Source organism: Aspergillus candidus (assembly GCF_002847045.1).
Source record: "Aspergillus candidus strain CBS 102.13 unplaced genomic scaffold BDW47scaffold_52, whole genome shotgun sequence".
NCBI classification, from domain to species: domain Eukaryota; kingdom Fungi; phylum Ascomycota; class Eurotiomycetes; order Eurotiales; family Aspergillaceae; genus Aspergillus; species Aspergillus candidus.
The window spans coordinates 11,937-36,035 of record NW_020194057.1 but is presented as its reverse complement, the minus strand read 5'-3'; the positions used below and the strand labels follow the sequence as shown (position 1 = coordinate 36,035).

Below are 24,099 nucleotides of genomic sequence, written 5' to 3'. Positions count from 1 at the left end.
GCTGCCGAACTTACTTGCACCTTGAGGGCAAACTATCCTGTGGCAATAAGCTGGGCTGGTGATGGCGGAATCAATAGCCGCCGAATTGTTCGTAGACAAAGTCCTCAACTTCGGCTTCTAGTTTGTACCTTTGCTCAATTCAAAGGTACCTACCTATCTTTTATTAGGGCCATGCCTATCTACTCATTATACCATCCTTTCCCATATGCCGCTTGGGCTATTTACTGACCACAGAAGTAACGGACCAAATCCGACGTCCAAAAGTCCACGGTACAAGATATCGATTCTCAAATACTGTTCATGATTATGTACATTCATGAATGGCCCATAATTGACCAATGTCTATGATATGTAGGATTATCTCGCTATTGCTTCCGTTCTCGCAACTCTGAGCATACCGAAGTAGTTACACTTGACTTTCGGTCCGGTCCGACAAAACAAGCCACCATCGGATATAACGGCTGCCACACATGACCACGGAAAATAATGGAAGAACGTGTCGTGTGTCCTCTGAAGACACCCTTTCTCGCCTACAAAATTGACGTGGTCTGCAACGGTATCGCCGTTGTACATAGATTGTTGGACGAAACGTCCATCGGTGGTATATCCATTCAAACGATGAATCAAGCTGAGCCACACAAGGCCAATCACAGCCCCTCCGTTGCGGCATTTGCCCGAGGTGGTGGGTTCTGTCTGTTCCAGCAACCCACTGTTCCGACCAGTGTATTTCCCATTCAGGAACGGAGATGCCTTACATCTTGCTAAAAATAGCCCTATCCGATAGAGTTGGCCGCCCAATCGTGTCAAGGCTGGTGGTTTCTGGAATGCTTCGACGCTAGCCCCCCATGGACGGCGCAGTGTCAGAGATATAGACGATTGGAGAGGTTTCAATGGGCTGTGTTGCGGGCCTACGGTGGTGCGGCCGCTCCACCGGCATCAAGAGATCCTGGTCATTGATACTGTCGGCAACTGCTGGAAACACCCTGCTAGATCATTCGAGAATTTACTCTACCCCACAAGAGGCTGACACGAGTCAAATACCGCAAACTCAGCCATTGGGGATCCGTCCGCCCGGATTACCATGCCACGTTATGTCGACACATTGAATATCGCTTGAGACTGCAGTATCTGGAGGCAGTGCCTGAAGGGTACGTCGGACAACCAAATCGCAATGTCCTTCCATCCACCACAGCAGGGCTAGTCATCATGCATTCACCTCAGGGTGCCTTGCAATAAGATTTCGAGAACAGGGGAATAACGAGAATAGCAGACGGAAATATCCGTGATGCTGTGGGACCGCGGACTGTGCGGTGCACCCCAAATTCCGAATTACCGTCAATTCGATTCGTATATCGAAAAAATCAAACGCGGTCTTTCACTTTCGTCTGTTATTCCTCGTTTCCCATCTCCCCTTTCGTCCTTTTCTCCTTTCTGCCTTTCAACATTCGAAGCGCCCGTTGGTCCCCACTTTAAATTAGATCCGCCTTCGCACCCGATACCGCGAAGGTCATTACAATCTACACGAAACCGAAACAGGCCAGCTGTCCAACCGAGGCGGCTTCGCCGCAGCGAACGAGACATTGCGACGTGACCGATATTGAAGACCGGCCAGGGGCTTGCGGCTCAAGTAGCGCGGTCGGTATACCAGAACGGCCCTAGGCTATCCACGTCAGCAGTCAGGCTGCATGCCGGAACTATGGTCCACGAGGGGGACTTTTGACAATTTATACTGTCGCTAGCGGTGTTGAAGTCATTGATCAATCGCTGGGCTATGTATGTCGATAAGCGAACTGACTGGTCGGTCGGATTGATTGACAGTTGGATACGAAAACAAGGCTTAGCATGCCTAGGCTTAGTGGTAACACTATGGAGGGGAGAGGACATTCGGGAAATGGAAATCTGTTGCTTACTTGGAGCAAACAGGACCCTAAACCCAGAAGGCAAAGGTCCTCTCGACATCTTCAAAATTCCAGAACTGCAAATTGGAAAATCCAAATTTACAAAACATCAAGTTAGCAATACGGAGCTACCTCACACCTAAAACACAGCTCAATATATCCAAGGAGATTAGATCGGTTCTAGAATCCGGGGTGCATCAGCTGAAACATCCGCGGATCCGATCGTCACTACAGCTAGACTACACGGGGCGCACAGAGTGGCATGATCGTAATCTCACCAGCTTTTCGATACCTTGCGCAGGAGACTAATATTTGTGGGAAAGTCGGACATTGCGATACGTTGCTGTTGGATTGGATTCTCCCTTCGTGTGTCAATTTGAGACGTTGGGGTGGTGGTTTTCGGGGAATTGTGGGCGACATCATATAGGCGAAATTGGAGGGTAGATTGGAGGACCGGTTTGGGGTGTAGCACCAGAAAGCCACTTCAGGTAGAATGATTATGGACTCTTTCCATACTGGCCAGTTGACAATTTTCTGAGTGCATGGTGTTCTCAGATAATGAGCACCTACTGTAGATTTGGATAGTCAGTAATCAATGTCATGCTATGATGGCCGAAAATTATAGGAACTGTCGGACTTCATAGCCTCTTAATCAGGTAACAACTTGTCAAAGATCATAGACACCTGTATGATCTCTGCGATATCTTGAATGTATCCAAAGTAAGAATCACACCAAAATGTACATCTTTGAAAGGTGTTGACACGAGCAAAGGTTCCGGTCACCTGCCACTCCCATCGTTTCCACTTCCCCTCACCAACTGATGTAAAACCAAGACTTCATCATCACTCGCACCTTCATCACCATAATCGCATTGTTCTAAAAATAAGCATATATAGACGCACAAGCCACACTAGCCAGCACCATATACACTAGAAAAAGCAAAAGAACAAACCAATACACCAGACAAAACCTCCAGAATGAGCCCCACCAAACCCATCATCACCCCCGCATTCACCAAATCGCTTCCCAAGGTCGAGGTATGCACACCCTCCCCACAATCTCCACAGATGGTATCGAACTCAATAGCTGATCATAATGATTGATGGGGAAAGCTTCATGCCCATCTCACGGGCAGCATCAGTCGCCAATGTCTGCATGAGATCTGGGAGCGCAAGAAGGCTGAAAATCCAGCTTTCGATGTGCAAGACCCGTGGGAGGTGATGCCTCCTGGTAAGGTGGATTATTCTCTGGCTACGTATGTTTTACTCTCCATTCTGGCTATTTCATAATACGTACCCGAACTGCATCATGTGGAGAAGCATCCATCAGTGGACAGTTTCTGTTCACCAATGGAACCCAACGCGTCGGGCGGAATTAATACTGAGACGGATATCAAAAGCTTCTTCAACGTCTTCTCCAACTCAATCTACAACCTCTGCTCCGATCTCCCCAGCATCGCCTACGCGACGACCTCCGTGCTCGAAGACTTCTACGCCGACGGCATCCGCTACCTCGAACTGCGCACCATTCCGCGCCCATCCCCGTCTTTCTCAAGAGAAGAATATTTGCTCACCGTGCTCGATGCAATAGACGCATATGCCCACACCCAAGCCGCTCTCGATCCCGACACTCACAAAATGACGACCCGACTAATCCTTGCTATCGACCGTGGGCAGATGTCCCCCGCTGATGCGAACGAAGTCATAGATTTGGCAATTGCCCACAGGCACCGCGGTGTCGTCGGCATTGACATCTGCGGAAATCCCACGAAAGGCGACGTTTCTGTATTTGCGGGGGCGATGGAACGCGCGAAGAGTGCTGGGTTAGCCCTGACGGTGCATTTCGGCGAAGTGTCTTCTTCGACTCTCGCGTCGTCGTCAGCGAAGACCGCAGCGGAGGCGGAGAAGGCCTTGGAGAGTGAGTTGAGAGAGATGCTGAGCTGGAACCCACGCAGGTTGGGCCACGTCATTCATGTCCCAGTGGGCATCAAGAACGAAATCAAGAAGAGGGGCCTCGGCCTCGAGTTGTGTCTATCGTGTAATGTGCATGCGAGCATGTTCGATGGCGGGTTTGCGGATCACCATTTTGGGGAGTGGTGGCGGGAATCTGATTGTGTTGCTGTGCTTTGTGTGAGTCTTACTTTTTATCTATCCACCCCCCTTTTTGTCCTAGATTACTTCATCTTTGCTTTACATCCCCTCGATGCATGTTTTATTCTCAGCCTACCCGGTCTTTCCCCAATACAGAAGAGCTAACTGTCTAGACTGATGATGTGGGCTTCTTTTGTAGCCCCATGTCGAACGAGTATTTACTCGCGGCGGAGCATTTCAATCTATCGCGAGTTGATATCCTACGTCTGTGCCGGAAATCCTACGATGTTATCTTTGATGACGAGACTGAGAAAGAGCGGCTTCGGCAATTGCTGGATGACTTTGAATCCAGCTACGCGAAGTGAGCGTGCACATCATGAAGCATAGAGGAATGAATGCTATGGCATTATCTTTTCAAAAGGGTATACAAGTTATCAACATATCGCTAGATAATGCTGCAAATCAACCACGCCATCGGAATTTCCCCTCCTTCAGTGTCTTTACCACGCCCAGCGGCATGAACTCCCTGTTGACGGCCGCGAGACCCCCATATTTCTGCACCATCTCCGTCTGGTACAGTTCTGCCGTCCACTGCCAGTACGGAGACATACCGTACCATTCATCCGATATGATGTAGCTAGTGTGGGTGCTGTCGCCCGTCACCGCCTCATCCAGTGACATCTGGTTGCGGCGCAGTTCCGTCGTCTGGTTGATACTGATCTCCGCAGGCACCGAAATCAGGTCCCTGTATGCGCTCAGTAGCGAGGTACTGTACGACTCCGCGTACTGCATGTACTCGTCCAGGGTCAAGAAGTTTTGATCCTTTATGTCGAGCGTACTAGCGAGGGCGGCCAGCGCCGGCCCGTTCTTCTCGAAGACTTCCCTGTCGGACTGGTAAAGCGCCTCATCCCGCACGAATGCCTTGCGCAAGTGACCTTGCGGCGTCTGCTTGATATTCTCCCGCATAGCGAGGAAAGGAATATACGGGTTCACCAGCCCCATCCCCCCGAGCTCGACGGGGAAGAAGAAAAACCCCTCGGGGAGATCCGTGACACTAAATCGCTGGGCGATCATACCCCGCAGGTGGTCTGTGACGCCCCCAGGGCTGTCTGGGAACAGGGTCCGCTCGATGCGACTGAGGGTGGCAATGGCCAGGTCGATATGCGCTCTCCCGAAGCACCTGGCGGGTTTAGCGAAGTTGTTGGTGAAAAACCGCCCGAAGTAGCTGTTCCAGGCCTGGACCCACGCGAACACGCTGTTGCAGGACAAAACCTGGTGCCGCAGTTCGTCGATGTGTGTATCGACCTGCTCCTGGTCGATCACGAAGCGCCCTTCGTGTGGATCTAGCTTTAGGAAGCCCCAGCGGATGTCGCCCGCGGGGAGAGACGGGTGGACTTGGGTATCTCGCGGCTTTTGTTCAAGGGCCGCATCGTCACCAGCTTTGTTCTTTTGCAGTCGTACTGTGCCGGTCTTTTCCTCGTTGAACTCCAGACCCACGACGCGGGCAAACTCAGTCATCGCACCCCACGCCGTGACGCACGTCTTCTCACTTCCCCAGAACCAGAAGTCGTCGTGCAGACGGTACAGGTATGCCCCATCCGTAGCCTGATTTACCGTGTAGTCCATACAGAAGAGGACAACCTCGCCAAGACAATCGGACAAGGCATGGCACATGGGGATTCCGCGCCTGCGCACCTGGGCAGGCGCGTCAGAGCCGTCCTGAGTGAATTTCAGCGGCGCTTCCAGAAACGTCCTGAAAAAGCCGAGCCAGCTATCCGGGACCCCGAAATAGGCCAGCACCGTCAGCATCGTGGGATGCGGCAGGGAAGGCCCAAACCATTTGAAGTCCGACCGGACTACCGTAAATTCGCCGTGCAGAGTGGTCTGCAGGATGGACTCTGTGACCAAGAGATGTAGCAGGGAGTGCTTGGTATCCAGCGCATTCATCGGTTTGTCGTCTTCGTTGCCGTCGTCATCGCCGTATTGCGGGACTCCCGCTTCGACGGAGGCCGGAAGCTGCGCCATGAAGTAGTCTTTCTTGTAGGTTTCCTGGCGGTGGTCGTTGATACACCGGGTGGTAGAAGCGTCGTCGAGGAAGTATTTACGCCGATCCCGATACGCTCTCGGGATGTGTTCGCGGGCGTTCGTCCACGCGGGGCTGGAGAGAAAGGTCTCAAAGGCGGAGCGAAAAGCGACCGCCCATTTGAGACCAAGGTACTGGAACATGAGCGCATCCAGCAAATCCTCGTCCATGAAAACCCTGTATTTCCCGTTCAGCTGGCGGCGCATCTCCAAGGGAATGCCCTCGGCGGGCCAAGCCCAGCTCTCCAGAGACGCAAGACGCATGTTGAGCACGTCAACAACCTCCTGAGCAACGGAGGGGTTTCGCATGAATTCTTTCAATATCTCCGTCTTCTCCTTGGTGAGAAGGTCGGACTTGAGCAGCGCCTGGGACACCCACTCCAGCTCATCGATCGTAAACCACGTCCTCTTGGCAGTCATCTCCGTCCCAAACGACCTGATACTCTCACGGAGTGTCTTCAGCGCCTGCCGCGACAGGTTCGTCTTCGCGAACAGCGAATCGAGATACGCACGGATAGCACCCCGGTCTACATCCGCCTCCTTAAACGCCAAACTCTCCCACGTCGCCCGCTGCTCATGCATCTCCGCGCGTCCCACCTGCTCAAACCCGGCCGACTCCCCATCGCCAGCGTCACTCTGCGGTGCAGACCCGCTCTGCAAATCCGCCAGCCACTCCGTCACGAGCTCACTATAAAAAGCGGCATGCTCATGCCTCAGCTGCAAAAACCGCAACTCCTGCTCCAGCTGCCCAATCCAATTCCCCAAGCTCCTCTCCGAAACAGACGGGTCGTACCGACTCTGCAGGAGGAACCGACGGATATTGGCATGCGTAGCACGCGGGGTGCCGTTCTGCACAGTCGCTTCGTCGTCATCCGAGTCGTCGTCGAGGTCTTGGTCTTGGTCTTCCTGGTCGAAGGCATCGCCGGGGTAGCCCTTGAGCTTGGTGACGCCTTCGAGGAGCACCTGGGCTTTGGAGCGTAGGTCGGGGGTTTCGGCTGCGAGATGGAGGATCTCGTCTTTCCGCTTTTCGAATAGGATGCGCTGTTTGGAGAGCTCGTTGATCTTGGTGCTTGTTATGGAGTGGAGGGTTTGGGGGAGGGCGGAGCTTGATGACATTTTAGGAGCCTAAGTAAACAGCGCTTCTGATATAGTAGCAAAGCAATCTTCCTCAGTTGTAAAAAGTAGCAAGAAGAGCGACAGAGATGAAGAAATTTCCAAGTAGGCAACACATGTAAGCTGTCGTGGACGAGGGAGAATTTATGCAGATCGCGGTGGGCCACATTAATCGTGAGTGAGTGGATCCGCGATCGCAACCTAATCACGAATGGGATCAGCCTCATGAGTCAATGGATCTTATTGAGTCATATCTAAAGCTGATGTTTACGTATATTGGTGGGTATGTCTGAAAACATAGGTATAATTACAGTGAGTGGAATGTTTGGAGAGTGTATGTAGGACTCGCTTTCCTATTTTGTTCCCCGACTGTGCGGCTTATTGTAGCCTTGTAGTACACTTCGACGTATGACGATTGGGGAGGACAGAATTGGAGTAATAAGATAAGATCATCATTTACATGTGGTATTTAGATCATATTCGTTGAACATTAATAATGGTCATAATCCATACATATGTAAAGAGAGCCATAGGTATATATCAGAAGGGTCCCATCCCAGGATATTCATACATCTATAAATCCAAATATAAATCTCATATATATAAAAGTCAGAGAAAGAGAGAGAGAGAGAAGAATTAATAAAAAACCAAGCACCTAACCTCAACACTTTGCCTCCCCGGCACTCCCTCCGGCGTATTCGGATCCCAAAACGCCGAATGCCCCCCCGCATGCGCCACCCCCCTCCCAGTATCCCCCCCTTCCTTCCCAATCATAGTCTCACTCCACGAATCAAAACACTTAATAAGCATCACCTCCTCCGGCACCATATCACTCACGTAGTAGAACCGGTGCGCCTCGTTCGGCGCCACAACGTAGATCTCCCCGCGCACGGCGTACCCCGCTGTGGAGGTCGCGGAGCCTGGCTCGGGGGGCACCTCTTTGCCGGTGCTGTCTGTTTCGGACTGGGTGGCTTCGGGGTAGAGGAGGTCGACAGGGACGAAATCTTTGGGGGTGGTTGTGCGCCAGTCGATGACGGAGAGGGGGTAGTCTGTGGCTGGGTTTTCGATGGGGCGCCAGACGTTGATGATTTGGTAGCGCTTGCTTTTGTGGTTTGTGTCGGTTTTGCTGAGGACCGCGTCGGCTTCGTCGGCAGGAAGGTGTCGACGCACACGCGCCGCCGCCGCAGCGGGCGTCTGGTCCACGTGGAGCATTTCGACCGGACTGCGCGGGGACCCGGCCACTCTGCGACGGATGGTATGGTCGAAGGGGACGACTTTTTTGATAGCGGGGTGGATGGTGCGCAGGAGGGCCTCTACTTCTGCGTAGTAGGCTGTGCGGATTGCGGACTCGTCCGTGAAGGCTTTTTCGGTGGATGGGGCATGGTGGAAGGAGAAGCCTGCTGTGTCTATGGTGAAGTCTGTTGTATCCGTTGTTGTAGATTCAGGGTTGTGTTGATGGCGGAGGTTGATGACATGGCGGGGAAGTGAGATGAGGTCGAAGGATGAGCCTGGGCCGTCGACTTTGCTCCAGGGTTTGTGGAAGGGGGCTGTTGCGTCGGGGTCGTAGGATTTGGGGTCGATGTGTTTGAATGTTGCTGTTGTCATTGTCGTTATTATTATTATTTCAATGAATGGTTGGTGGGGGATTGAGTGGGTTGAGAGTATCAGGATAAATGTTGGAATGCCCACTCTTATTAGTCAGTCAGCTTGACCCCGCTATGAAGCCAGCCATCCCCGCACTGATAAGATAGATTTCTATGTATGGGATTCGGAGAATATCGTTCAGATTGATCTGAGAAATAAATTGAGAGGCATTACTTGGGGGACAAACAAGTAGAATCAAATGAACATGTCGAATTAGCAGCTGGTATCCTATCCCATTACCCATATAATAGAGTCCCAAAAAAAATAGAAAATAAAAAAAAGATTACAACCCTCTCAATCCACTTTTCGCTCCCTTATAATCCCCATCCCTCCCCTTAAACCCCCCATCTGCTTCTCCCTCCCCCTCCCACCGCTCATCCCCATACACATCCTCCCCATCAGCCACAGACATCGGGTCATCGTCAACATCCACATCAACCTCATTCCACACCGCACTCGTCGCCGGGATGGGCACAGCCCACGTCAGCGCGTAGTACATGGCGAACGAGACGAGGAACCCCGACACATAGTTGACGTTGTAGATATACGTCGCGCCGATCGGCACCTTGCGGCCGACGGCGCCTGCAAACCCCACGATGTTGACCAGCAAGCCTGAGAGATACGCCGCGTATGCGTGCCACGAGAACCCGCAGCAGTAGTAGTAGGGCGAGTCTTTGCTGGCGCTGTAGAGGTCCTTCATTTGGAGATAGCCTTTGCGCACGATGTAGTAGTCGCAGATCATGGGGCCGGCGATGGCAGATAAGAAAATCGAGTAGGCGGAGAGGTACGTCGTGAACTGGTTGGACGAGGAAAGTAGGTTCCACTATTCGATCATGTCTGTTAGCCAGAGGAACCATCGGATCAAACAAGAAAAATAGAATAAAACATACCGGGCACATCGCCAGACCGATCATCGCGCAGATATAGCTCCCCCGGCGAATGGTGATATACCGCGGCAGCAACGCCGTCATGTCCGTGCCGGCCGACACCGAGTTGGCCGAGAGGTTGGTACCCAGCTGCGCCAGCGCGAACCCTGTAGCGATGATGAACACCCCGAATCGCTGGCCCGAGCTGGCCCCGTCCAGGAACATGCCCAGCAAGTCCAGCGGGTTCCACACGTAGTCCCCACCGAAGATGACGGCCGATGACGAAGACGCGATGATGCCGATGAACGAGGTGATGCCGAAGCCGAGTGGGATGGTAAAGAGCTGCGCCCACAGCGCATCCTTGGGCTTGCGCGCAAATCGGGCAAAGTCCGGATCGTTCATGATCAGGGCCGCGAAGTTGCCCATGCAGCTCATGATCGATTTGACCACCGCCCAGGCCAGCTGGCTGCCGTGGGCCTTGTTCGGCTGGTGCACGATGGGGCCGATCCCGTTGGCGCGCGCGATCGCCCAGGCAAAGAAGGCGATCGCCGCGATGGGCGAGTAAATTGCCTTGACCGTGAACAGATGGCGCAGTTTCTGGATCGGGACCCACAGGGCCGGGAGGGAGAGCAGCCAGAAGAGGAAGAAGCTGGTGAAGTCGCGGGTGGTCACGTCCGAGCTTTTAGGGATGCCGTTGGGGATGGTGTTGTAGCTCGGCCAGATCGCCCGGATCATCAGCGTCACGCATTGACCTGCCAGCATACATTAGACCAGTCGCACGGATGACCGAAACCTTCAAAGACTCTTACCCCCAATATATCCCTGCACTCCATACCAAATGACAGCCATGACAACTCGATTCAGCACCGGCCAGAAAGAACCCCAAATGCCAAAAGTCGACCGAGCCACCACCGGAAAGGAGATGTGATAGACGGCACCGATGCGACCCGTCAGACAGACAAAGCACGCGGCCAGAAAGTATCCGATCCAGACGCAGATCCACGACTGCCACCAGGACAGACCATCCACGATCATCGAGGAGGAGATCATCCATGTGTTCTACTTGTATCAGCCGCCGTTCGGTATAGATATTTCGGAGGAGATGACATACGATATTCAGCGAATCGGCGATCCAAAAGGCGATGAAATTGTACCAGCTCCACAAGCGTCGTTCGGGGTCGACTGGGGGTCACATCACGGCAAACGGTCAGTCTTGGACGACTTGTCATGGTTCAAGGAAGTCGACGACGATCGGTCGGTGCGTCCCAGTCCAGGACATATAGGTAGGTAGGCAGGTAGGTAGGCAGGTAGGTTGCTCGGTCTCACCTGGCTGTAAATCAGGATTCGTCAACATCAACTGGGCAGTCGTCAAGCCTGACTCCTCCGTCACCTCCAACTTCTCCATCCATCTCTTCACGCGAGGCATCGTTCACTGCGGTGAATATGGTCGAACGAGTGGGAAGTGTCTCCCACAGATGATAGATCGATCGTAAACAGTCAAGGAAAGAGAACCCAGACGAGTCCCCCTTCCATAGATATATACACTCCGCAAAAGCCTCGGGATCAGACAGCAAGAGACCCATCGCCATGGTCCCCCCCGGTGAACCAATCGCTTGTCCTCGCGGGATGGTACGGGAGTTGGGGGGGCCCTGCATTGCATGACAGCATGAAGTCTGTGGCTGATAAGGACGACCGGGAATTGGCCCACGAGGTGCAGATCTGACCTCAATGGAATCCTTTATCACCCTCCATTTCACGGCCGATGGGACGTTTGATTCGCGGGACGCATATTAGTTCGTTATCAGCGACAAACCGTGGAAGTCAAAGCAGGTTGGTGGATCGAAAAGGGTAAGAGGAGAGGAAGATCCGGAGCACAGAAAGATAAGTGGGAAGACCCACTCGGTATCTAATCTGTCTCCGGATAAACAGGCTGACTCGATCGCATTGAGTAACTAACTCTTTGCCAAGAAAACAGCACAGCAAGTATAAGAAACTCAAAAAATATCAGCTGGGCCGATACTAGGGTTTTCCTTAGAATTATTTCCCTGATCCATGGTCTAGTTAAATCTTGCATCTATATAATTGTAAAAGTCCTCCTTGGGCCCTCGAGTCCACGCCCGGCACAAACAAAGCAACCTACTCGTTTATATAACTTGGGGCCATCGGCATCAGTGTGGTCGACTTCAGCAACTGCTATCCCGATTCCATGAGGATTGTTATACGGCTCCTCGTCGTTAACATATAGCAGCCAGACTTCCCTGATATCCTGCGACCTAGGACTGTCGTCGAATTCAATACGCACTGACCCACTTGAGACGGCACAGGAAGCAAACTCTGACTCGGAGTCCCCAAGGTCAACTAGCTCCGCGATACACTTGACAGTCAACTGGGCCGATTTGATTGCGCCGTTGGGCAGGTCCTCGTGAGCGGGAATCACCTCACACGAAACAACCTCGAATGAACTGTTGCCTTCGAAAGTATTGATCTCCCTCAGGTCTTGGTAATAGACGGGATGGGCACGAGACGCCCAGGACCATGATGGTGCGACGTACGACTCGTGGGCGGACCGTGGGGAGTAGTCTCTACGAGATTTCCAGATGAGGTCCTTGGTTAGGGTCGCGGACCAGACACCGGCCCAGTACGCGCCCTGTCCGAACCGGGTTTCCCACTCGGACACTATGCCCATGAACGCGGGCATCTTGTCCACCTCGTATGTTAAGGATCTCTGGGAGTACTGCTTGACAATCGTGACCCATTCTTCGGCATTGGCCGATTGATCATCGTAGTCTCCCCATTTTCCCCTCTCCCTTTCAACTACTTGCTCCACCTCTCGAAGGTTCACCAGAGCTTTTGGGTGCGCTGGGATCAGACCACCATCGGATTGGACGGTATGTGTGGAGCATCGCAACGCAGGCCGCTGGCCATGAGGAAAGAACATGACAAGGCGTGGACTGAGGAGCGCCTCTTGGAAAGTCCAGCCTCGTTCAAAAATCGGACTGTCAAAAATGTCTTCGTAGGAGAAGTCGCTCCGAATTTCTAAAACAGCCGCCGCCGCTTGGCTTGTGCCGTCGTATATATCAGCGTGCCATGTACGGATTGACTGGTTCTCACTACCGTCTAAGTAGGCCTGTCGCAAGAAGCCTTCGTTCGCAGATTTGGCCGACATGACACAGATTGTGCAGGCGGCTCCCGAGTAAATGGAGGCCATCTTACCCAGCTCGGTAATCTTGTCCGGCCCACTATCTTGCACAATGCAGAACGCATCCACCCAGAGGTACCGGAAGCCCATGCTAATGGCGACACGAATGGCGTCTAGTATGGTTTCGGGGATCTCTGCCGTGTCAATTCCGGCTGTGTATGAATTCAATCGGCTGGTCGTGGTCACGTTTGGCTGTGTTTTGCCCCAACAGTAGCTCAGGCAGACGTAGCGGACTGGGAAGACATCGATATCCGACATCTTGATGAGGCGCACCGTCGGTGACATTAATGTCCCAGAAACATAGAGCAGCATGGAAGGAAGGTCTAAGCCCTCCCGTGGCTTGCAATCAGGGTGATGAGCCGTACAATCATCAACCAAAGCGCGGAGAGCCCCGCCATCTCGAGCTAGTTGCTGTGCTAGTGAGCTCCCATGTTGAAAATCGCCATTTGCTGAGGCCAATCCAGAAAATGCGAGGTTGACAGGGCCAACTGTCTTATACACCCGAAAGTAACCAGTGGGTTCTGTATCCTCGTCGCCATTGCCAGCGACAGACACTTTGGACCACTTCCAAGCATCGTCGACGGTAATCATGAAGTCGAAATCAGCAAGCAGCCCACCTCGGGCATTATTAAGAAGCATACAGAAGATACACCCCCGAGACGCATTCCGCAGTAGCAAATCAGTGTTTTGACGAAAGGACCGCTGGGACCCAGCAAATGCATCCCGGTTCCCAAAGTATGCCACTGGGTCGATTGCCGTTTCAAAGGGTCCTTCATCAGTAGACAATCCAGTCGTACCTTTCTTGCCGCGATCAATCACAGCCAGGAGATGTTTATCAAAGACGGTAGTCTGACACCAATCACATAAGACGGGGCTCGATGGAGTCGAGTCTAGAGTTATTCCCATGGTGACACTAGGAAAGGTAGCACAGAAAGCTCCGTCTAGCAGGATGAAGGGTGAAGGAGGATTTTGAAGCTACCCAAGCGTCTGGCGTACCTAATGATGGCGGTAGAATGAAGGAAGAGGAGGCTGGGGGTTGAAACTATCCACTACTAGTAGTATGGTGGGGTGACAAGCTGGGCGCCTAAGGCACAATCTTATACACCCCGCATCCTGCGATTACTATCATGGCAAGCGCCCTATAGTCTATCTAGACCTTTATATGAAGACGAAGAAAAGAGTAATATTGGATATAAAAGACAATGATAGAAAGTACTGATCTAGAGATCACATCACCCCTTGTTCCACTTCCCAAACCTCACATAATCATCATACAGCCCCTTAAACACCGCCCGACCCGACACATCGAGTCCAGAATTCAGCGCCCGCATCGTATCCTTAGACATCACATCGAACACCGCATATAACCCGGGCATAATCGCCGCCTTGACGTCCGCCGCCAGCGATCCGCGGAGCGAGCTCTGCGCGTACTCCATCACCAGGTACTGCAGGTACTGGCCTGCGATGCGCTTGGCTTTCTTGGTCTGATCGGTGAGGCCGTCGTGACTGCCGCCGAATGGCGTGGGCCGGGACACGGCTGAGACGGTTGGGTCGCAGAGCGAGGTTAGCAGCCGGGTGAAGTGCACTGCGTGTGCGGCTGCGAGCTGTGCGAGCCAGTAGGGTTGCTGCGCCTGTTTCTTTTCTGTGAGGGTTGAGCGTGTGCGTTTGCGGGACCGCGCGAAGAGACAGTTGAGGAGGCGCTGCATAGCTGGGAGGATGAGGTGGAAGCGTCCGCCTAGCTTCTGTCGGTGGAGGCCTAGGAGCGTTCCTACTAGGCGGCAGAGGCGGATGTAGATGGGTGCCGAGAATGCAGGGTCGATGTGGGGCCCGGACTTGGACGCGCACACGGTGACGGCTACCAGGATGCTGTCGATGTTCCACTGGCTGACGCTGCGCGTGTGCGTGCGTAGGATGACGTCGAGACACTCTGTTGCGAAGGTAAACTGCTCGATCGTGCGGCTGAAGCGGAGCGATTCGGTGACTGCCGTGCATAGTAGCGACAGGGCCTTGGTGGCTTCGCTCTCCTTGTCGTCGAGGGGAGGCAGAGATGCTGCGGCAAGGCCCGCAATCAGCAGGTGGTACTCGGCGTGGTCGCCCGTGAAGCCCAGTTCCCGGATTTCGTGGATCCCCCGCGTCAAGTCCTCCAGCGACAGGGATCGGAACCGTTCGGTGGTGGACTGGATCAAGAGCTGCTGCTCTTCGCCGTACATGTGCTGCAGGGGAAGAGAATCGGCGCACTGGATCACAGGCAACACGATACTCCGATCGGATCCCCGACCGGCCAACACGCGCCGCCGGATGAGTCGCCGCAGGGAAGATCCCGAGTCGACTGACTTCTCCACGTAGCTCTCGATCTTCAGCAGGAACTTCTCGACATCCGAGTTATCCGTAGCAAGGTCTTCGAAATCTTCCAGCGCATCCAGGATCTTGATCAGCGTGATGGTCTCCCCCATCTCCTGCTTCTTGCACTGATCCCTGACCGACTTCACCTCCATCACCACCAGGTTAAACACCTTTTGGCGGCACGTCGCGAGCTCCGTCTCGTCGACAACCCCCGTGAGCTGTTTCCGGTGGATCCAGATCTGGGACAAGGAGATCCGCAGGAAAAAGCAGTCCATCGAGTCCCGATCGAGAGACCGCAACTTGGACGCCTTGGCTAGGACCTTCTTGGACATCTTCTTGAACATGCGACGGCGGTCGTCCTCCGACAAAACCAACAACTTGGCGATCACTGCGCGGTGGAGATTCCGGAACGCCTTCATGATCTGGAGATCGACATCCGTCCGCTGCAGCGTAACCGCCTTGGCCATCGTCCACATCGGCTCCCAGTCGCTGGTCAACCCGGCTGTAGATTTGGGCATGTCGGCCAATTTGGCCATCAGTGACAAGATCCCAACGGTGACAGTCGGCGGGCTATCGCCCTGAAGAATAACCTCCTGCAGCAAGTCGAGGACAGTCGCTCTCTGCCGGCGGGTGACTAACGGGGCCGGGATTCTCTGCAGACTCTCAATAAGGAGTTGGCGACTCGAAGTATCGTCTTTAACTTGGGTCGAAAGGACCTTAATCAGGTCGACGGCGATGGCAGGTGCTGCTAGAAGGTATTCGTGGCACACCACGGCGGCCCAGGCTTGCAGAAACCTCGCGTCTGGGTGGACGGTCTCCAGCGCTGTCGATGAAGAGTGGTACTGCGATGTTGCCAAGGTGAGCATGTGAGCAAAGAGAGCGTGCCTAGTCTCCGGGGCCACAAGGGGCCAGATATACGGGTCATGGATGAGTGTCACAATATAAGCCAGGGCGAGCGAGGAGGCGGAATCCAAAGTCTCCGCGCGGCCGTCCCACGAGGACCCCAGGGATAGTAGTGCATCTTGCGCGGATACCGATTGGATGAATGCGGCGACGTCGCCGGTTAGCGAGTTGAATTTATCGGCATCACGGGAGTCTCCAGACGCGTTGACGGCGGTGAGGGCAAAACGATACGCTTCGAAACACTCGAGAGCTCCACACGAGACTTTCATCTGCTTCTTATGGAGAGATCGGATCGATTTGGAAGCAACATCAACCAACTTGATGATCGCTTCGCTGATGGGATCGCCAGTCGCTTGCACGTTATTCTCGAGAAGATTGCGCGCAAACCGCCACAACCGCCATCGCCAGTGGGCAGTCTGTTTTGAGGATAGGGTCGATGACATGGTCTCGACTATCGAGGCCAAAGCTTCGTGAACGTCTGGGAAGTTCAAGCTTCGACTCCTCAAGCCGGCTTCCAAGATCACAAACTGCGCATATGCCCCGGGGGTATCTGATACCTTTCCAGAGCTAGATCTGATCTCCTGCGCCGCAGCACGCATCTGCGCTGTCGCATGCGCCTGGACAAGCGGACTGCGCATGAGATCGCTGTAGACATTGCAAACATCATCATCCTCCCACACGGAGAAGAGGCTCAACTTTGCATCCTGGGACCGCGCCTCTTCCACCAGAATAAGTTGCGCGTACCACGCTTGCATGAAGGAGGGCAGATCACGGGCGCTCATGAAAGCACGCAGTAATGGTATAACGACGCCGTTTTTAATGGTGTCGTAGTTGCTGTCCGTTCGAGTCGCACCGCTGCGCCAATGGAGAATGACTTTCTCCAGCAAAGCTTCCAACAGTTTTGGCGCATCATCCAGGCCCGAATTGGGAAGAAAGATATCGGCACCCAGCTCGATGAGAAGGGCGGTGAGGCTCCAATCAACCTGATACAGGCCATCTTTGAGAAGACCGGTATACGCCGCATGCGTACGGAGGGTGTGGAGAGACAGTTGCACATTTCGGGTGAGGACGACGCGGAAGAGAGCCTTCAATATGGTGACGAACTCGGCGACATATGTCGTGGTGTTTTCCGTCTTGACCACGGAAAACGCTAGCTCCGCTACGGCAACGAACAGCGTCTCCAACCAAGGAGCCTCGTGAGTCTGGCGCCGGAAAGTGTCTCGGGGGACCGAGCGGGTTGCAATATCGAAGAAATCGGGCAGCAGCTCGGCTGTCTTCCATAGACCATTATCTTTGGTCTTAGAGTCACTAGAGTTCGTGGCGTCGAGAATCGGTCTGAAAGTGTCTGAAACCGGCTTGACTGCGCTCCAGTCGGGCTCGGGGGCGGAATAGTCGATACCAGATCCTCCTCTATCGAAGAACGCGATGCGCGCCGGAAGCACCACATGGAGAGCAATCAAACGCTCCACCCCATGCAAGACATGATTCTTCTCGTCGGTGTCCAGGCGGACAGATCGGACGGCAAACTGTAGTCGCAATGCGCTTTCGAAGCAGTACTTACCAAAATGTTCCTAGAGCATAGTAATCAGCATCACAAGCAACATATACGCTTGAAACATGTAAATGACATACATTGCTCGATCCATTGTTTGCATCGTCCCCGCGATAAGACCTCAACTCCCACAGATCCAAGACAGCGGGGAGCACATAGAGCAAGTGTTGCAGGTCAGTCGTCTTGCGCGGAGTAGAAAACTGGGACGTAGCCACAGCAGCCAGACTGAAAGCCTTCCCCAGCGTGACCGCCACCGACTCGGATCCACCCTTGAGCGCATGTTTCAAATGGGACGCGGCAACCTCATCGACACCCGCTTCCCTTGTCAGGAGCTTGACGAGGCTATACAGACAATCCAGCGCGCGGATAAAGGCCAAAAAGCACGACGCCGGCGTCTGCGGCTGATCATCAACATCCATCGGGTCCGCACCACCCGCATCTCCAGCCCTCTTCCGCTTAGTTCCCTTCTTGTCCGTCTGCGGCCCATTCGAGCGCGGGGAATCGCCCAGCGTCCGACTCGAGTCTGAATCCGCGGGGAACAGCTCCGTTGTCCCATTCTCCAGACCGGCAAAGACATCGTCCTTCAAGTCGGCGATCGCAAGATCCAATGTGCCCAGGAACTTCTGGTCCTTCAAGGTCGTCGCCAGCGTCTTGGGCGGGATGAGATCGATCAGTTGTCGGAGTAGGAGAAACGAGGTCGGTTCGACGCGATAGTTCTTGCCCATCCGCAGCTTCTTCAGGAGCCATCGGAGGACCCATTCCTCCTTGGGGGCGGCGTGAGTCTGTACATGAGGGGTTCGGTTGATGCGCGGATGACTGGCGCACAGCGCGAGGTCCAGGCCGATAATCTGGGCGGCCTCGCTCAGTTGCGACGACGGCGACGCGGTGCCTTTTTCGAGACGGAGGAGAGCCTCTTGCGAAGAGCGCGCACGCTGCATAGAGAAGAGAAGTTAGCTGATATGCAGACTTTAAATTCTTTTTCTATTTTTGTCCGAAGTGAAATTAGTTCAAAGAGAAGATCTGGATGGATTCTCACCTCGGCGAAAGCAGGCATCCTAAATCACGTCGTCCCGTAATCCAATTATGATAATCTCAAGAAACCGATCTGCCTCTAATCAGGGCGGAATCGGCATGGTCGAGTGGTGGAGAAGAATCAAGAAAGAGAGTTGACCTGATAGAAGAAGAAGATCTAAAGGGAAAAAAGATAGTTCGTCCGTCCCGCTTCGACCCAAGCCTGACAGGACGGTTTGGAAGCGACTAAACCGTAACGGGAACCTACCTCTGCAGTTTTTCCCGACCGCCTTTGCCCGAAGCTCAAACGTCGTACCCGAACGCTTCCATCGTCGTCACTCCTGCTTCTCTTCTATTTGACTTGTCTCTCAGCTTTCTTTCTAGACTTAATCTCCCCACCCGTCTATTGCATAGAGTAGGTTCAATCGCACTGCAATCAGTTACAGAAATACACTCTTATTCGGTCCAAAGCTAATACCTCTCCCAGTCACCGCAATGGCCGAATCCAACGACTCCATTGTCCCCCGGGCCACCAAGCCCGTCAGCGAGGCCTTGCTGAACGAGAAGGTACTGTGACCTCTCACCCTATCCTTCCCTCTTCTTACCATCCGCCTCTATCATTCGACATCAACTCCGGCATCCAATGGAGTCCCCCCTCCCTTACCCCCTCCCCCCGCGGGGAATCCGGAGCGGGACGATACACAACCCAAACACCGAATCAATAAAGAAACCCAAGCTAATAGATCAACCCTCACAGTGGGATCGCGCCATCTCCTCCATGATCATCCGCTCCTCTCTCGGCCTGTCCTTCGGTGTCGTCTTCTCCGTCCTCCTGTTCAAGCGCCGCGCCTGGCCCGCCTGGGTCGGTCTCGGTTTCGGTGCCGGTCGTGCTTGGGAGGAAGCTGACTGTATGTTTATCTGGACCCCTTGGCTTGGTTTGCGTCTATGATACTGATTCAAACCCGACAGCTTCGTTCCGCCGGGGCGACTCCCCCGTTAGAGATGCACTGCGTAGGTAGATTGCGCTGGGTTCAGCTTTGACACTGTGTATGATACCTGTAGAGCTGGGGGACAATCAGATCGCGTTGGGGTTGAGAACATATATACGTTTAAAAGAGGTTTCTACTGTCTAGCATGCAATTGATTGTTTCTGTTTGATATCTGGGGTATACCGCAGGATTGTATCAAGATACGAGGGAGGACATCCTCAGCTGATCCGTCTATTCCATTTCGCCTGGTTTCATGCCTACATGAGTGAGGCAAGCTAAGACTAGACCTAGAAACAAACACTAGGGGAGGTATGGCCAACTGGCTGACCGGACCATACATGCAGGCCATTAAATGGGATGCGCGTGTAAAATGGAATGATAATGATAGTAATAATATAAAAATATAGGAAGAATCGAAACACCTGGAGAGAGGAGATCACACAAACATGGCAACCGATACAAAGAAGTGGAGAAGAGCAAAAGGACAAAGTGAGTAAACTTTAGCAGGATCCAAAGTCTATCGACAAGGGTATCATGATCATCAGTCGTCCGAAATACAAAGCTAAGGTCGAGTAAAGAGGACGGAGCGGAAAAAGAAAAAAAAAAAAAGGCCCTCACACTGGAGGAGGATGGGTTGAATGGTTACCAAGGTCTCATAACATAGACGATGATGAAGGGGTCTCGGATGGATGATCGAGATGCTGCAATCCAGATGTGTCGAGGTCTGGTCCACACGCAGACGACATGGCAGGTTGGCTTATACCCAACCCGTGGTTTTCTGGCGGAGGTGGCTCCAGAGCTATCCCGTTGTGGCCATTATGGGTCAGGCAACCTACGCACTGGCAGTCGCTTCCGCATTGGCAGCTCCCCGTCACGTCCGAGCAGGCCGGCTGGAATCGGACCGGATACTCGAGCGTGTAGTATTCGGAAGTGTGCATTAGTTGCTGGGAAAAGTCGGTCGGAGGAGAGGAGAAGCCGTTGATCGGGTCGCTTGAGGCTGAGACCTGCTCACTGTACGGAGTCATGTTGATTTGCTGGCCAAAATCCCCATACAGATACTCCTCGGACGGGGAATCCTGTTGTTTCATAGGCAATGGCACATTGGGGTAAGCGTCGAGACCATTCGCATTCCGGGGTGTGCCGTCTAGAGCAACCATGAGACCCATTTCGCGCACATGCTCTTTGGTAGTGTTGTTGAAAGGATGGGTCGCACAGCCCAGACACTGACATTCGTCTCCACAATCGCAGTTATGTTTCGGTGATCCATCAAAGGCGGCTGGGACTGCCTGCGTAAAGCCCGCTGCTGAGTCGGGAACGGTCTGTGGCGTTGTAGAGTGGTCAAACCCATTGCTGCTAGGCATATTCGGGTCATGGAAGCCGAATGACGGCCCCGCCGAGGGGTGGGACATATAGCCCGCCACGTAATTTGGGGGACCCGCCGGGGTGTGAGGGGTCGAGAAAGACGGCATGAAAGAGGTGGTGTCAATGGCTTGGAAATCTTCCCAATTTGGCACGGGAGTGTGTGATACAGCGGGGTAGGGCGAGTTGTCGGTGGCATAATATGAGCTGGCGATTCCATCACTTCCAGAATCCACCTTAATCTGTGGTTCCGGCTTTTTGCAACAAGAACCCGAGCCCGAGCCTGAGGCCGAGCCCGGGGTAGAGGTCTGCGTAGGTGGTTTGGGGGTGCGAGAAGAACAACAAGAACCGCCGCCTTTCGGGGCCGAGGTCTCGGCAGTGCCCAACACTTGGTTCTGTGGCATGAATGTACTGGATGATGTGACGCTCTGTCGAAGTGTGTCATGCGAGGGGCCAGACCCCGGGTCCTGTAGGTATGGAGGCTGGGGTGAGGCGCCATTCTCTGCGGAGTAATTCCCAAAGTGCGGTATTGCGTCCAAGGCTTTGACGAGGTTCTCGGATGGGGCTTTGATCTGTCGTTTGCTGGGTTTCTGGATCTTGCCGGGTGTAGACGAGGGTGTTGGAGCAGTGAGGGCCGGCGGTGAAGTGGTGGAGGGGGACTGGTTTCCATCCACAGGTACCTGATACACAGGTCTACATAGACAGGTTGAACCTGCACAAATACATGTGTCAGTGGGGGCTCTCGACGAACGGGGGGACTGGATCGTGACCGACCTTTGGGAATACGGATCATGAACGCATAAAGCTTCTGGCAGCTGCACGTCCCCTTCGGATGAGGGCATTTTGCCAGTGGACGTCCGGCTTTGGGAACTTTCATCATCAGTCTGTCAAAGTGCTGGCATTTTGACGATCGATGGCCACGGATGCACGGTTCGCTGGGGCCAATGTCAGTCGAAACTGGGGGGTATAACCTCAAAGTTAAAGGGCACCATACCATGACCATTTCGCACCTTCTTCATCATGAGGCATGATGACCAAGGGCCAGCCCAAAACCCCTCAGAAAGTGACCAGTGGCTTACCAGCCAGACACTATTTCCTTATCAATCCGACGCGATACTGCGCAACAGCGCTACCCCGCCCCGGTGACTCCGATACTCCTCCCCGCCGTTCGGCGAAACCAGAGTATACAGGATTGAACTAGTGGGTAATCTCGTGGGTGTACAGTTAACCCGCGCAATCAATCCGGCAGTCAAATCAACAACGCAGTCGGTGTCCAGGCCAGGTGGAATTGCGCAATCCCGTATGAATGCCAAGAGGTGCACAGATCAGAGAGAAGAAGGCGGGCAGAAGACGAAGATTACCGTCGGGGAGCCAATAGGTGGGGCGGATTATTCACCGTCACTTGTCAGTTGGCCCAGTGGATGTGGAACTGTGGGCATCACCAGTGGGATTCCACTCCGTCATTTAAAAGTAATTGACGAACTAAGAGATCGAAGTCACTGACAGGGTTATACCGAGTATGCCATGCGGGGGAAACCTCAGCTCATCTTGTCATGTAAGAGAGTTTCGGAATTCGAAGGTGGATGACTGTCATTCCTTGTGCACTTTCATCCCTCGGATATGCATTGTGATTGGAGCCTGAGGTCACCCACCCCAGGCACTGCACGCCATCTGGACGGCCGGATCGGGACTAGCGTGGAACAAGTGCCTGTCTGCCTCAGGCAGTGTATCTCTCCCGTGATCATTGGGCGATGATTGGAGACGGACGGGGATTATTCGATCCTGATGATGCCCGTTATTTATGAGTCCGGATATTGTTCACTCCATCCATCTTCAATCGACCACACTTGTCTTTCGTTTCCCTCTCTTCTCCCTTCTGTTCTTGCCAGTTATATAGTATAGCTGGTCTCCATTTCCCACTCTATTGTTTTTCCTTTTCTTTCTTTCCGTACGTTCAATGACCTCCGACAACCACGATACCCCCGGCCAGGCGCCGCCCACTGCCCCCGTAACGCGCGCTCGAGACTACTTCACGGTCCCGGCTCCGATCAAACGCATCTTCGATCAATTCCCGCTCATCACGTACTCTCCCAATGAACTACCCCAGAGCGCGTGGGCCACCCAGCACGGCAATCGGCTATTTGTCTTCGCGGATCCGGGGAGTGCAAGACGGGGAAGACCATCCTTCAACCCGCAATGTCTCAAGTGGCAGGTGGGTTACTTATTCATGGATCAACATACGACGGGACGAAGCTAAATCATGTCTCTATCCGTATGACAGGCCTACTTGAAATTCGTGGGAATCGACTTTGACCTCGTGCCCTCGACGAACCACGCTTCCCCCACGGGGGCCCTTCCATTCCTCCTTCCTGCCCACCCCGTCGGCGGCAACACCCCGATCCCGTCGGGTAAACTGCAGAAGTGGGCAATCGAACAGGTCCACTGCGAAGAGGAACAACAATTGAACTTGCGCTTCGAGGTGTATGCGTCGTTGCTGGATAACCGGTTACGGAATGCCTGGGTAGGTCGGCACAGCCGAGGTTGCGGGATAGATGTTGAACATGGACCGCGCTAACACGCAGACAGCTCTACGCCCTCTACTTAGACCAGGCGAACTTCAACGCCGTCGCCCGACGGATCTACGTCGAGCCCTCGACCACCAACGGGCTTGTCCGGGCTGCCCTGTCGTTTCAGCTCCAGCAGGCCGCGCGGGACGAGCTGCTCAAGACGGCGGAATACATCGACGCCAGTGCGTTGGAGGCGGGGGCGGGCGAGGCCTTGGAAGCCCTGGCGACACTCCTCGGAGACGACCAACATTTCTTCGGCCGGCCGCACCCGGGTCTGTTCGACGCCAGTGTGTTCGCTTACACGCATCTGATCTTGGACGAGCGAATGGGTTGGAAGCGCAACCGGCTGGGACAGCTGCTGCAGCAGCACGAGAATCTGGTACAACACCGAGAGAGGCTGTTGAAGTTTTTCTAAATACGAATAAAGAAAAAAAGAGGAAACAATAGACATGTACACTACCCACCAACTAACCTACCCACCA

At 53.7% G+C, this 24,099-nt stretch overlaps 9 protein-coding genes across 9 annotated transcripts; 3 read left to right on the top strand and 6 right to left on the bottom strand.

Moving 5' to 3' along the window:
• Window positions 1-354: 354 nt before the first annotated feature.
• On the bottom strand, window positions 355-751 carry BDW47DRAFT_111053 (uncharacterized protein). Its single transcript, XM_024813857.1, has one exon. It carries the CDS (start codon window positions 668-670, stop codon window positions 407-409), a length of 264 nt encoding a protein of 87 aa, XP_024669040.1. The 5' UTR covers window positions 671-751; the 3' UTR covers window positions 355-406.
• A 1,982-nt stretch (window positions 752-2,733) lies between these two features.
• Window positions 2,734-4,403, top strand: BDW47DRAFT_69068 (putative adenosine deaminase). The gene is made up of 4 exons (XM_024819624.1): window positions 2,734-2,936; window positions 3,012-3,154; window positions 3,299-4,028; window positions 4,163-4,403. The coding sequence occupies exons 1-4, from the start codon at window positions 2,877-2,879 to the stop codon at window positions 4,352-4,354; spliced, it is 1,125 nt and encodes a 374-aa protein (XP_024669039.1). The 5' UTR covers window positions 2,734-2,876; the 3' UTR covers window positions 4,355-4,403.
• A 2,949-nt stretch (window positions 4,404-7,352) lies between these two features.
• BDW47DRAFT_133835 (uncharacterized protein) lies at window positions 7,353-8,793 on the bottom strand (the record flags this gene model as incomplete). The annotated part of the gene is made up of 2 exons (XM_024817939.1): window positions 7,998-8,793; window positions 7,353-7,385 (listed from the first exon to the last, which is right to left on the bottom strand). The coding sequence occupies exons 1-2, from the start codon at window positions 8,787-8,789 to the stop codon at window positions 7,353-7,355; spliced, it is 825 nt and encodes a 274-aa protein (XP_024669038.1). The 5' UTR covers window positions 8,790-8,793.
• A 318-nt stretch (window positions 8,794-9,111) lies between these two features.
• Window positions 9,112-10,729, bottom strand: BDW47DRAFT_119838 (nucleobase cation symporter-1 family protein; the record flags this gene model as incomplete). Its single annotated transcript, XM_024815406.1, has 3 exons — window positions 9,112-9,651; window positions 9,719-10,446; window positions 10,504-10,729. The coding sequence occupies 3 exons, from the start codon at window positions 10,727-10,729 to the stop codon at window positions 9,112-9,114; spliced, it is 1,494 nt and encodes a 497-aa protein (XP_024669037.1).
• A 955-nt stretch (window positions 10,730-11,684) lies between these two features.
• Window positions 11,685-13,905, bottom strand: BDW47DRAFT_111044 (HET domain-containing protein). Its single transcript, XM_024813856.1, has one exon. It carries the CDS (start codon window positions 13,797-13,799, stop codon window positions 11,769-11,771), a length of 2,031 nt encoding a protein of 676 aa, XP_024669036.1. The 5' UTR covers window positions 13,800-13,905; the 3' UTR covers window positions 11,685-11,768.
• A 151-nt stretch (window positions 13,906-14,056) lies between these two features.
• BDW47DRAFT_69024 (ribosome biogenesis protein URB2) lies at window positions 14,057-18,822 on the bottom strand. The gene is made up of 3 exons (XM_024819623.1): window positions 18,728-18,822; window positions 17,772-18,623; window positions 14,057-17,710 (listed from the first exon to the last, which is right to left on the bottom strand). The coding sequence occupies exons 1-3, from the start codon at window positions 18,743-18,745 to the stop codon at window positions 14,126-14,128; spliced, it is 4,455 nt and encodes a 1,484-aa protein (XP_024669035.1). The 5' UTR covers window positions 18,746-18,822; the 3' UTR covers window positions 14,057-14,125.
• A 278-nt stretch (window positions 18,823-19,100) lies between these two features.
• Window positions 19,101-19,773, top strand: BDW47DRAFT_69016 (MICOS complex subunit MIC10). Its single transcript, XM_024819622.1, has 4 exons — window positions 19,101-19,117; window positions 19,174-19,269; window positions 19,460-19,610; window positions 19,672-19,773. The coding sequence occupies exons 2-4, from the start codon at window positions 19,198-19,200 to the stop codon at window positions 19,719-19,721; spliced, it is 273 nt and encodes a 90-aa protein (XP_024669034.1). The 5' UTR covers window positions 19,101-19,117; window positions 19,174-19,197; the 3' UTR covers window positions 19,722-19,773.
• Window positions 19,774-20,344: 571 nt separating this feature from the next.
• mac1 (putative copper-activated transcription factor GRISEA) lies at window positions 20,345-21,843 on the bottom strand (the record flags this gene model as incomplete). The annotated part of the gene is made up of 2 exons (XM_024815405.1): window positions 20,345-21,762; window positions 21,825-21,843. 2 exons carry the CDS (start codon window positions 21,841-21,843, stop codon window positions 20,345-20,347), a joined length of 1,437 nt encoding a protein of 478 aa, XP_024669033.1.
• Window positions 21,844-22,859: 1,016 nt separating this feature from the next.
• On the top strand, window positions 22,860-24,077 carry BDW47DRAFT_111039 (putative mitochondrial outer membrane protein (Sam35)). The gene is made up of 3 exons (XM_024813855.1): window positions 22,860-23,262; window positions 23,332-23,571; window positions 23,637-24,077. The coding sequence occupies exons 1-3, from the start codon at window positions 23,008-23,010 to the stop codon at window positions 24,030-24,032; spliced, it is 891 nt and encodes a 296-aa protein (XP_024669032.1). The 5' UTR covers window positions 22,860-23,007; the 3' UTR covers window positions 24,033-24,077.
• The last annotated feature ends 22 nt before the right edge of the window (window positions 24,078-24,099 follow it).

What these genes read in the sequence shown, in the direction of transcription:
- BDW47DRAFT_111053 (XM_024813857.1), bottom strand. Translation starts at nt 670, where the DNA reads ATGCCGCAACGGAGGGGCTGTGATTGGCCTTGTGTGGCTCAGCTTGAT.
- BDW47DRAFT_69068 (XM_024819624.1), top strand. Translation starts at nt 2,877, where the DNA reads ATGAGCCCCACCAAACCCATCATCACCCCCGCATTCACCAAATCGCTT. An exon ending in GTGGATTATTCTCTGGCTAC is followed by an intron (nt 3,155 to 3,298) that starts GTATGTTTTACT and finishes GGATATCAAAAG; the next exon opens with CTTCTTCAACGTCTTCTCCA. An exon ending in ATTGTGTTGCTGTGCTTTGT is followed by an intron (nt 4,029 to 4,162) that starts GTGAGTCTTACT and finishes CTAACTGTCTAG; the next exon opens with ACTGATGATGTGGGCTTCTT.
- BDW47DRAFT_111044 (XM_024813856.1), bottom strand. Translation starts at nt 13,799, where the DNA reads ATGGGAATAACTCTAGACTCGACTCCATCGAGCCCCGTCTTATGTGAT.
- BDW47DRAFT_69024 (XM_024819623.1), bottom strand. An exon ending in CAAACAATGGATCGAGCAAT is followed by an intron (nt 17,711 to 17,771) that starts GTATGTCATTTA and finishes ACTATGCTCTAG; the next exon opens with GAACATTTTGGTAAGTACTG.
- BDW47DRAFT_69016 (XM_024819622.1), top strand. Translation starts at nt 19,198, where the DNA reads ATGGCCGAATCCAACGACTCCATTGTCCCCCGGGCCACCAAGCCCGTC. An exon ending in AGGCCTTGCTGAACGAGAAG is followed by an intron (nt 19,270 to 19,459) that starts GTACTGTGACCT and finishes CAACCCTCACAG; the next exon opens with TGGGATCGCGCCATCTCCTC. An exon ending in TGCTTGGGAGGAAGCTGACT is followed by an intron (nt 19,611 to 19,671) that starts GTATGTTTATCT and finishes CAAACCCGACAG; the next exon opens with CTTCGTTCCGCCGGGGCGAC.
- BDW47DRAFT_111039 (XM_024813855.1), top strand. Translation starts at nt 23,008, where the DNA reads ATGACCTCCGACAACCACGATACCCCCGGCCAGGCGCCGCCCACTGCC. An exon ending in CGCAATGTCTCAAGTGGCAG is followed by an intron (nt 23,263 to 23,331) that starts GTGGGTTACTTA and finishes TCCGTATGACAG; the next exon opens with GCCTACTTGAAATTCGTGGG. An exon ending in ACCGGTTACGGAATGCCTGG is followed by an intron (nt 23,572 to 23,636) that starts GTAGGTCGGCAC and finishes ACACGCAGACAG; the next exon opens with CTCTACGCCCTCTACTTAGA.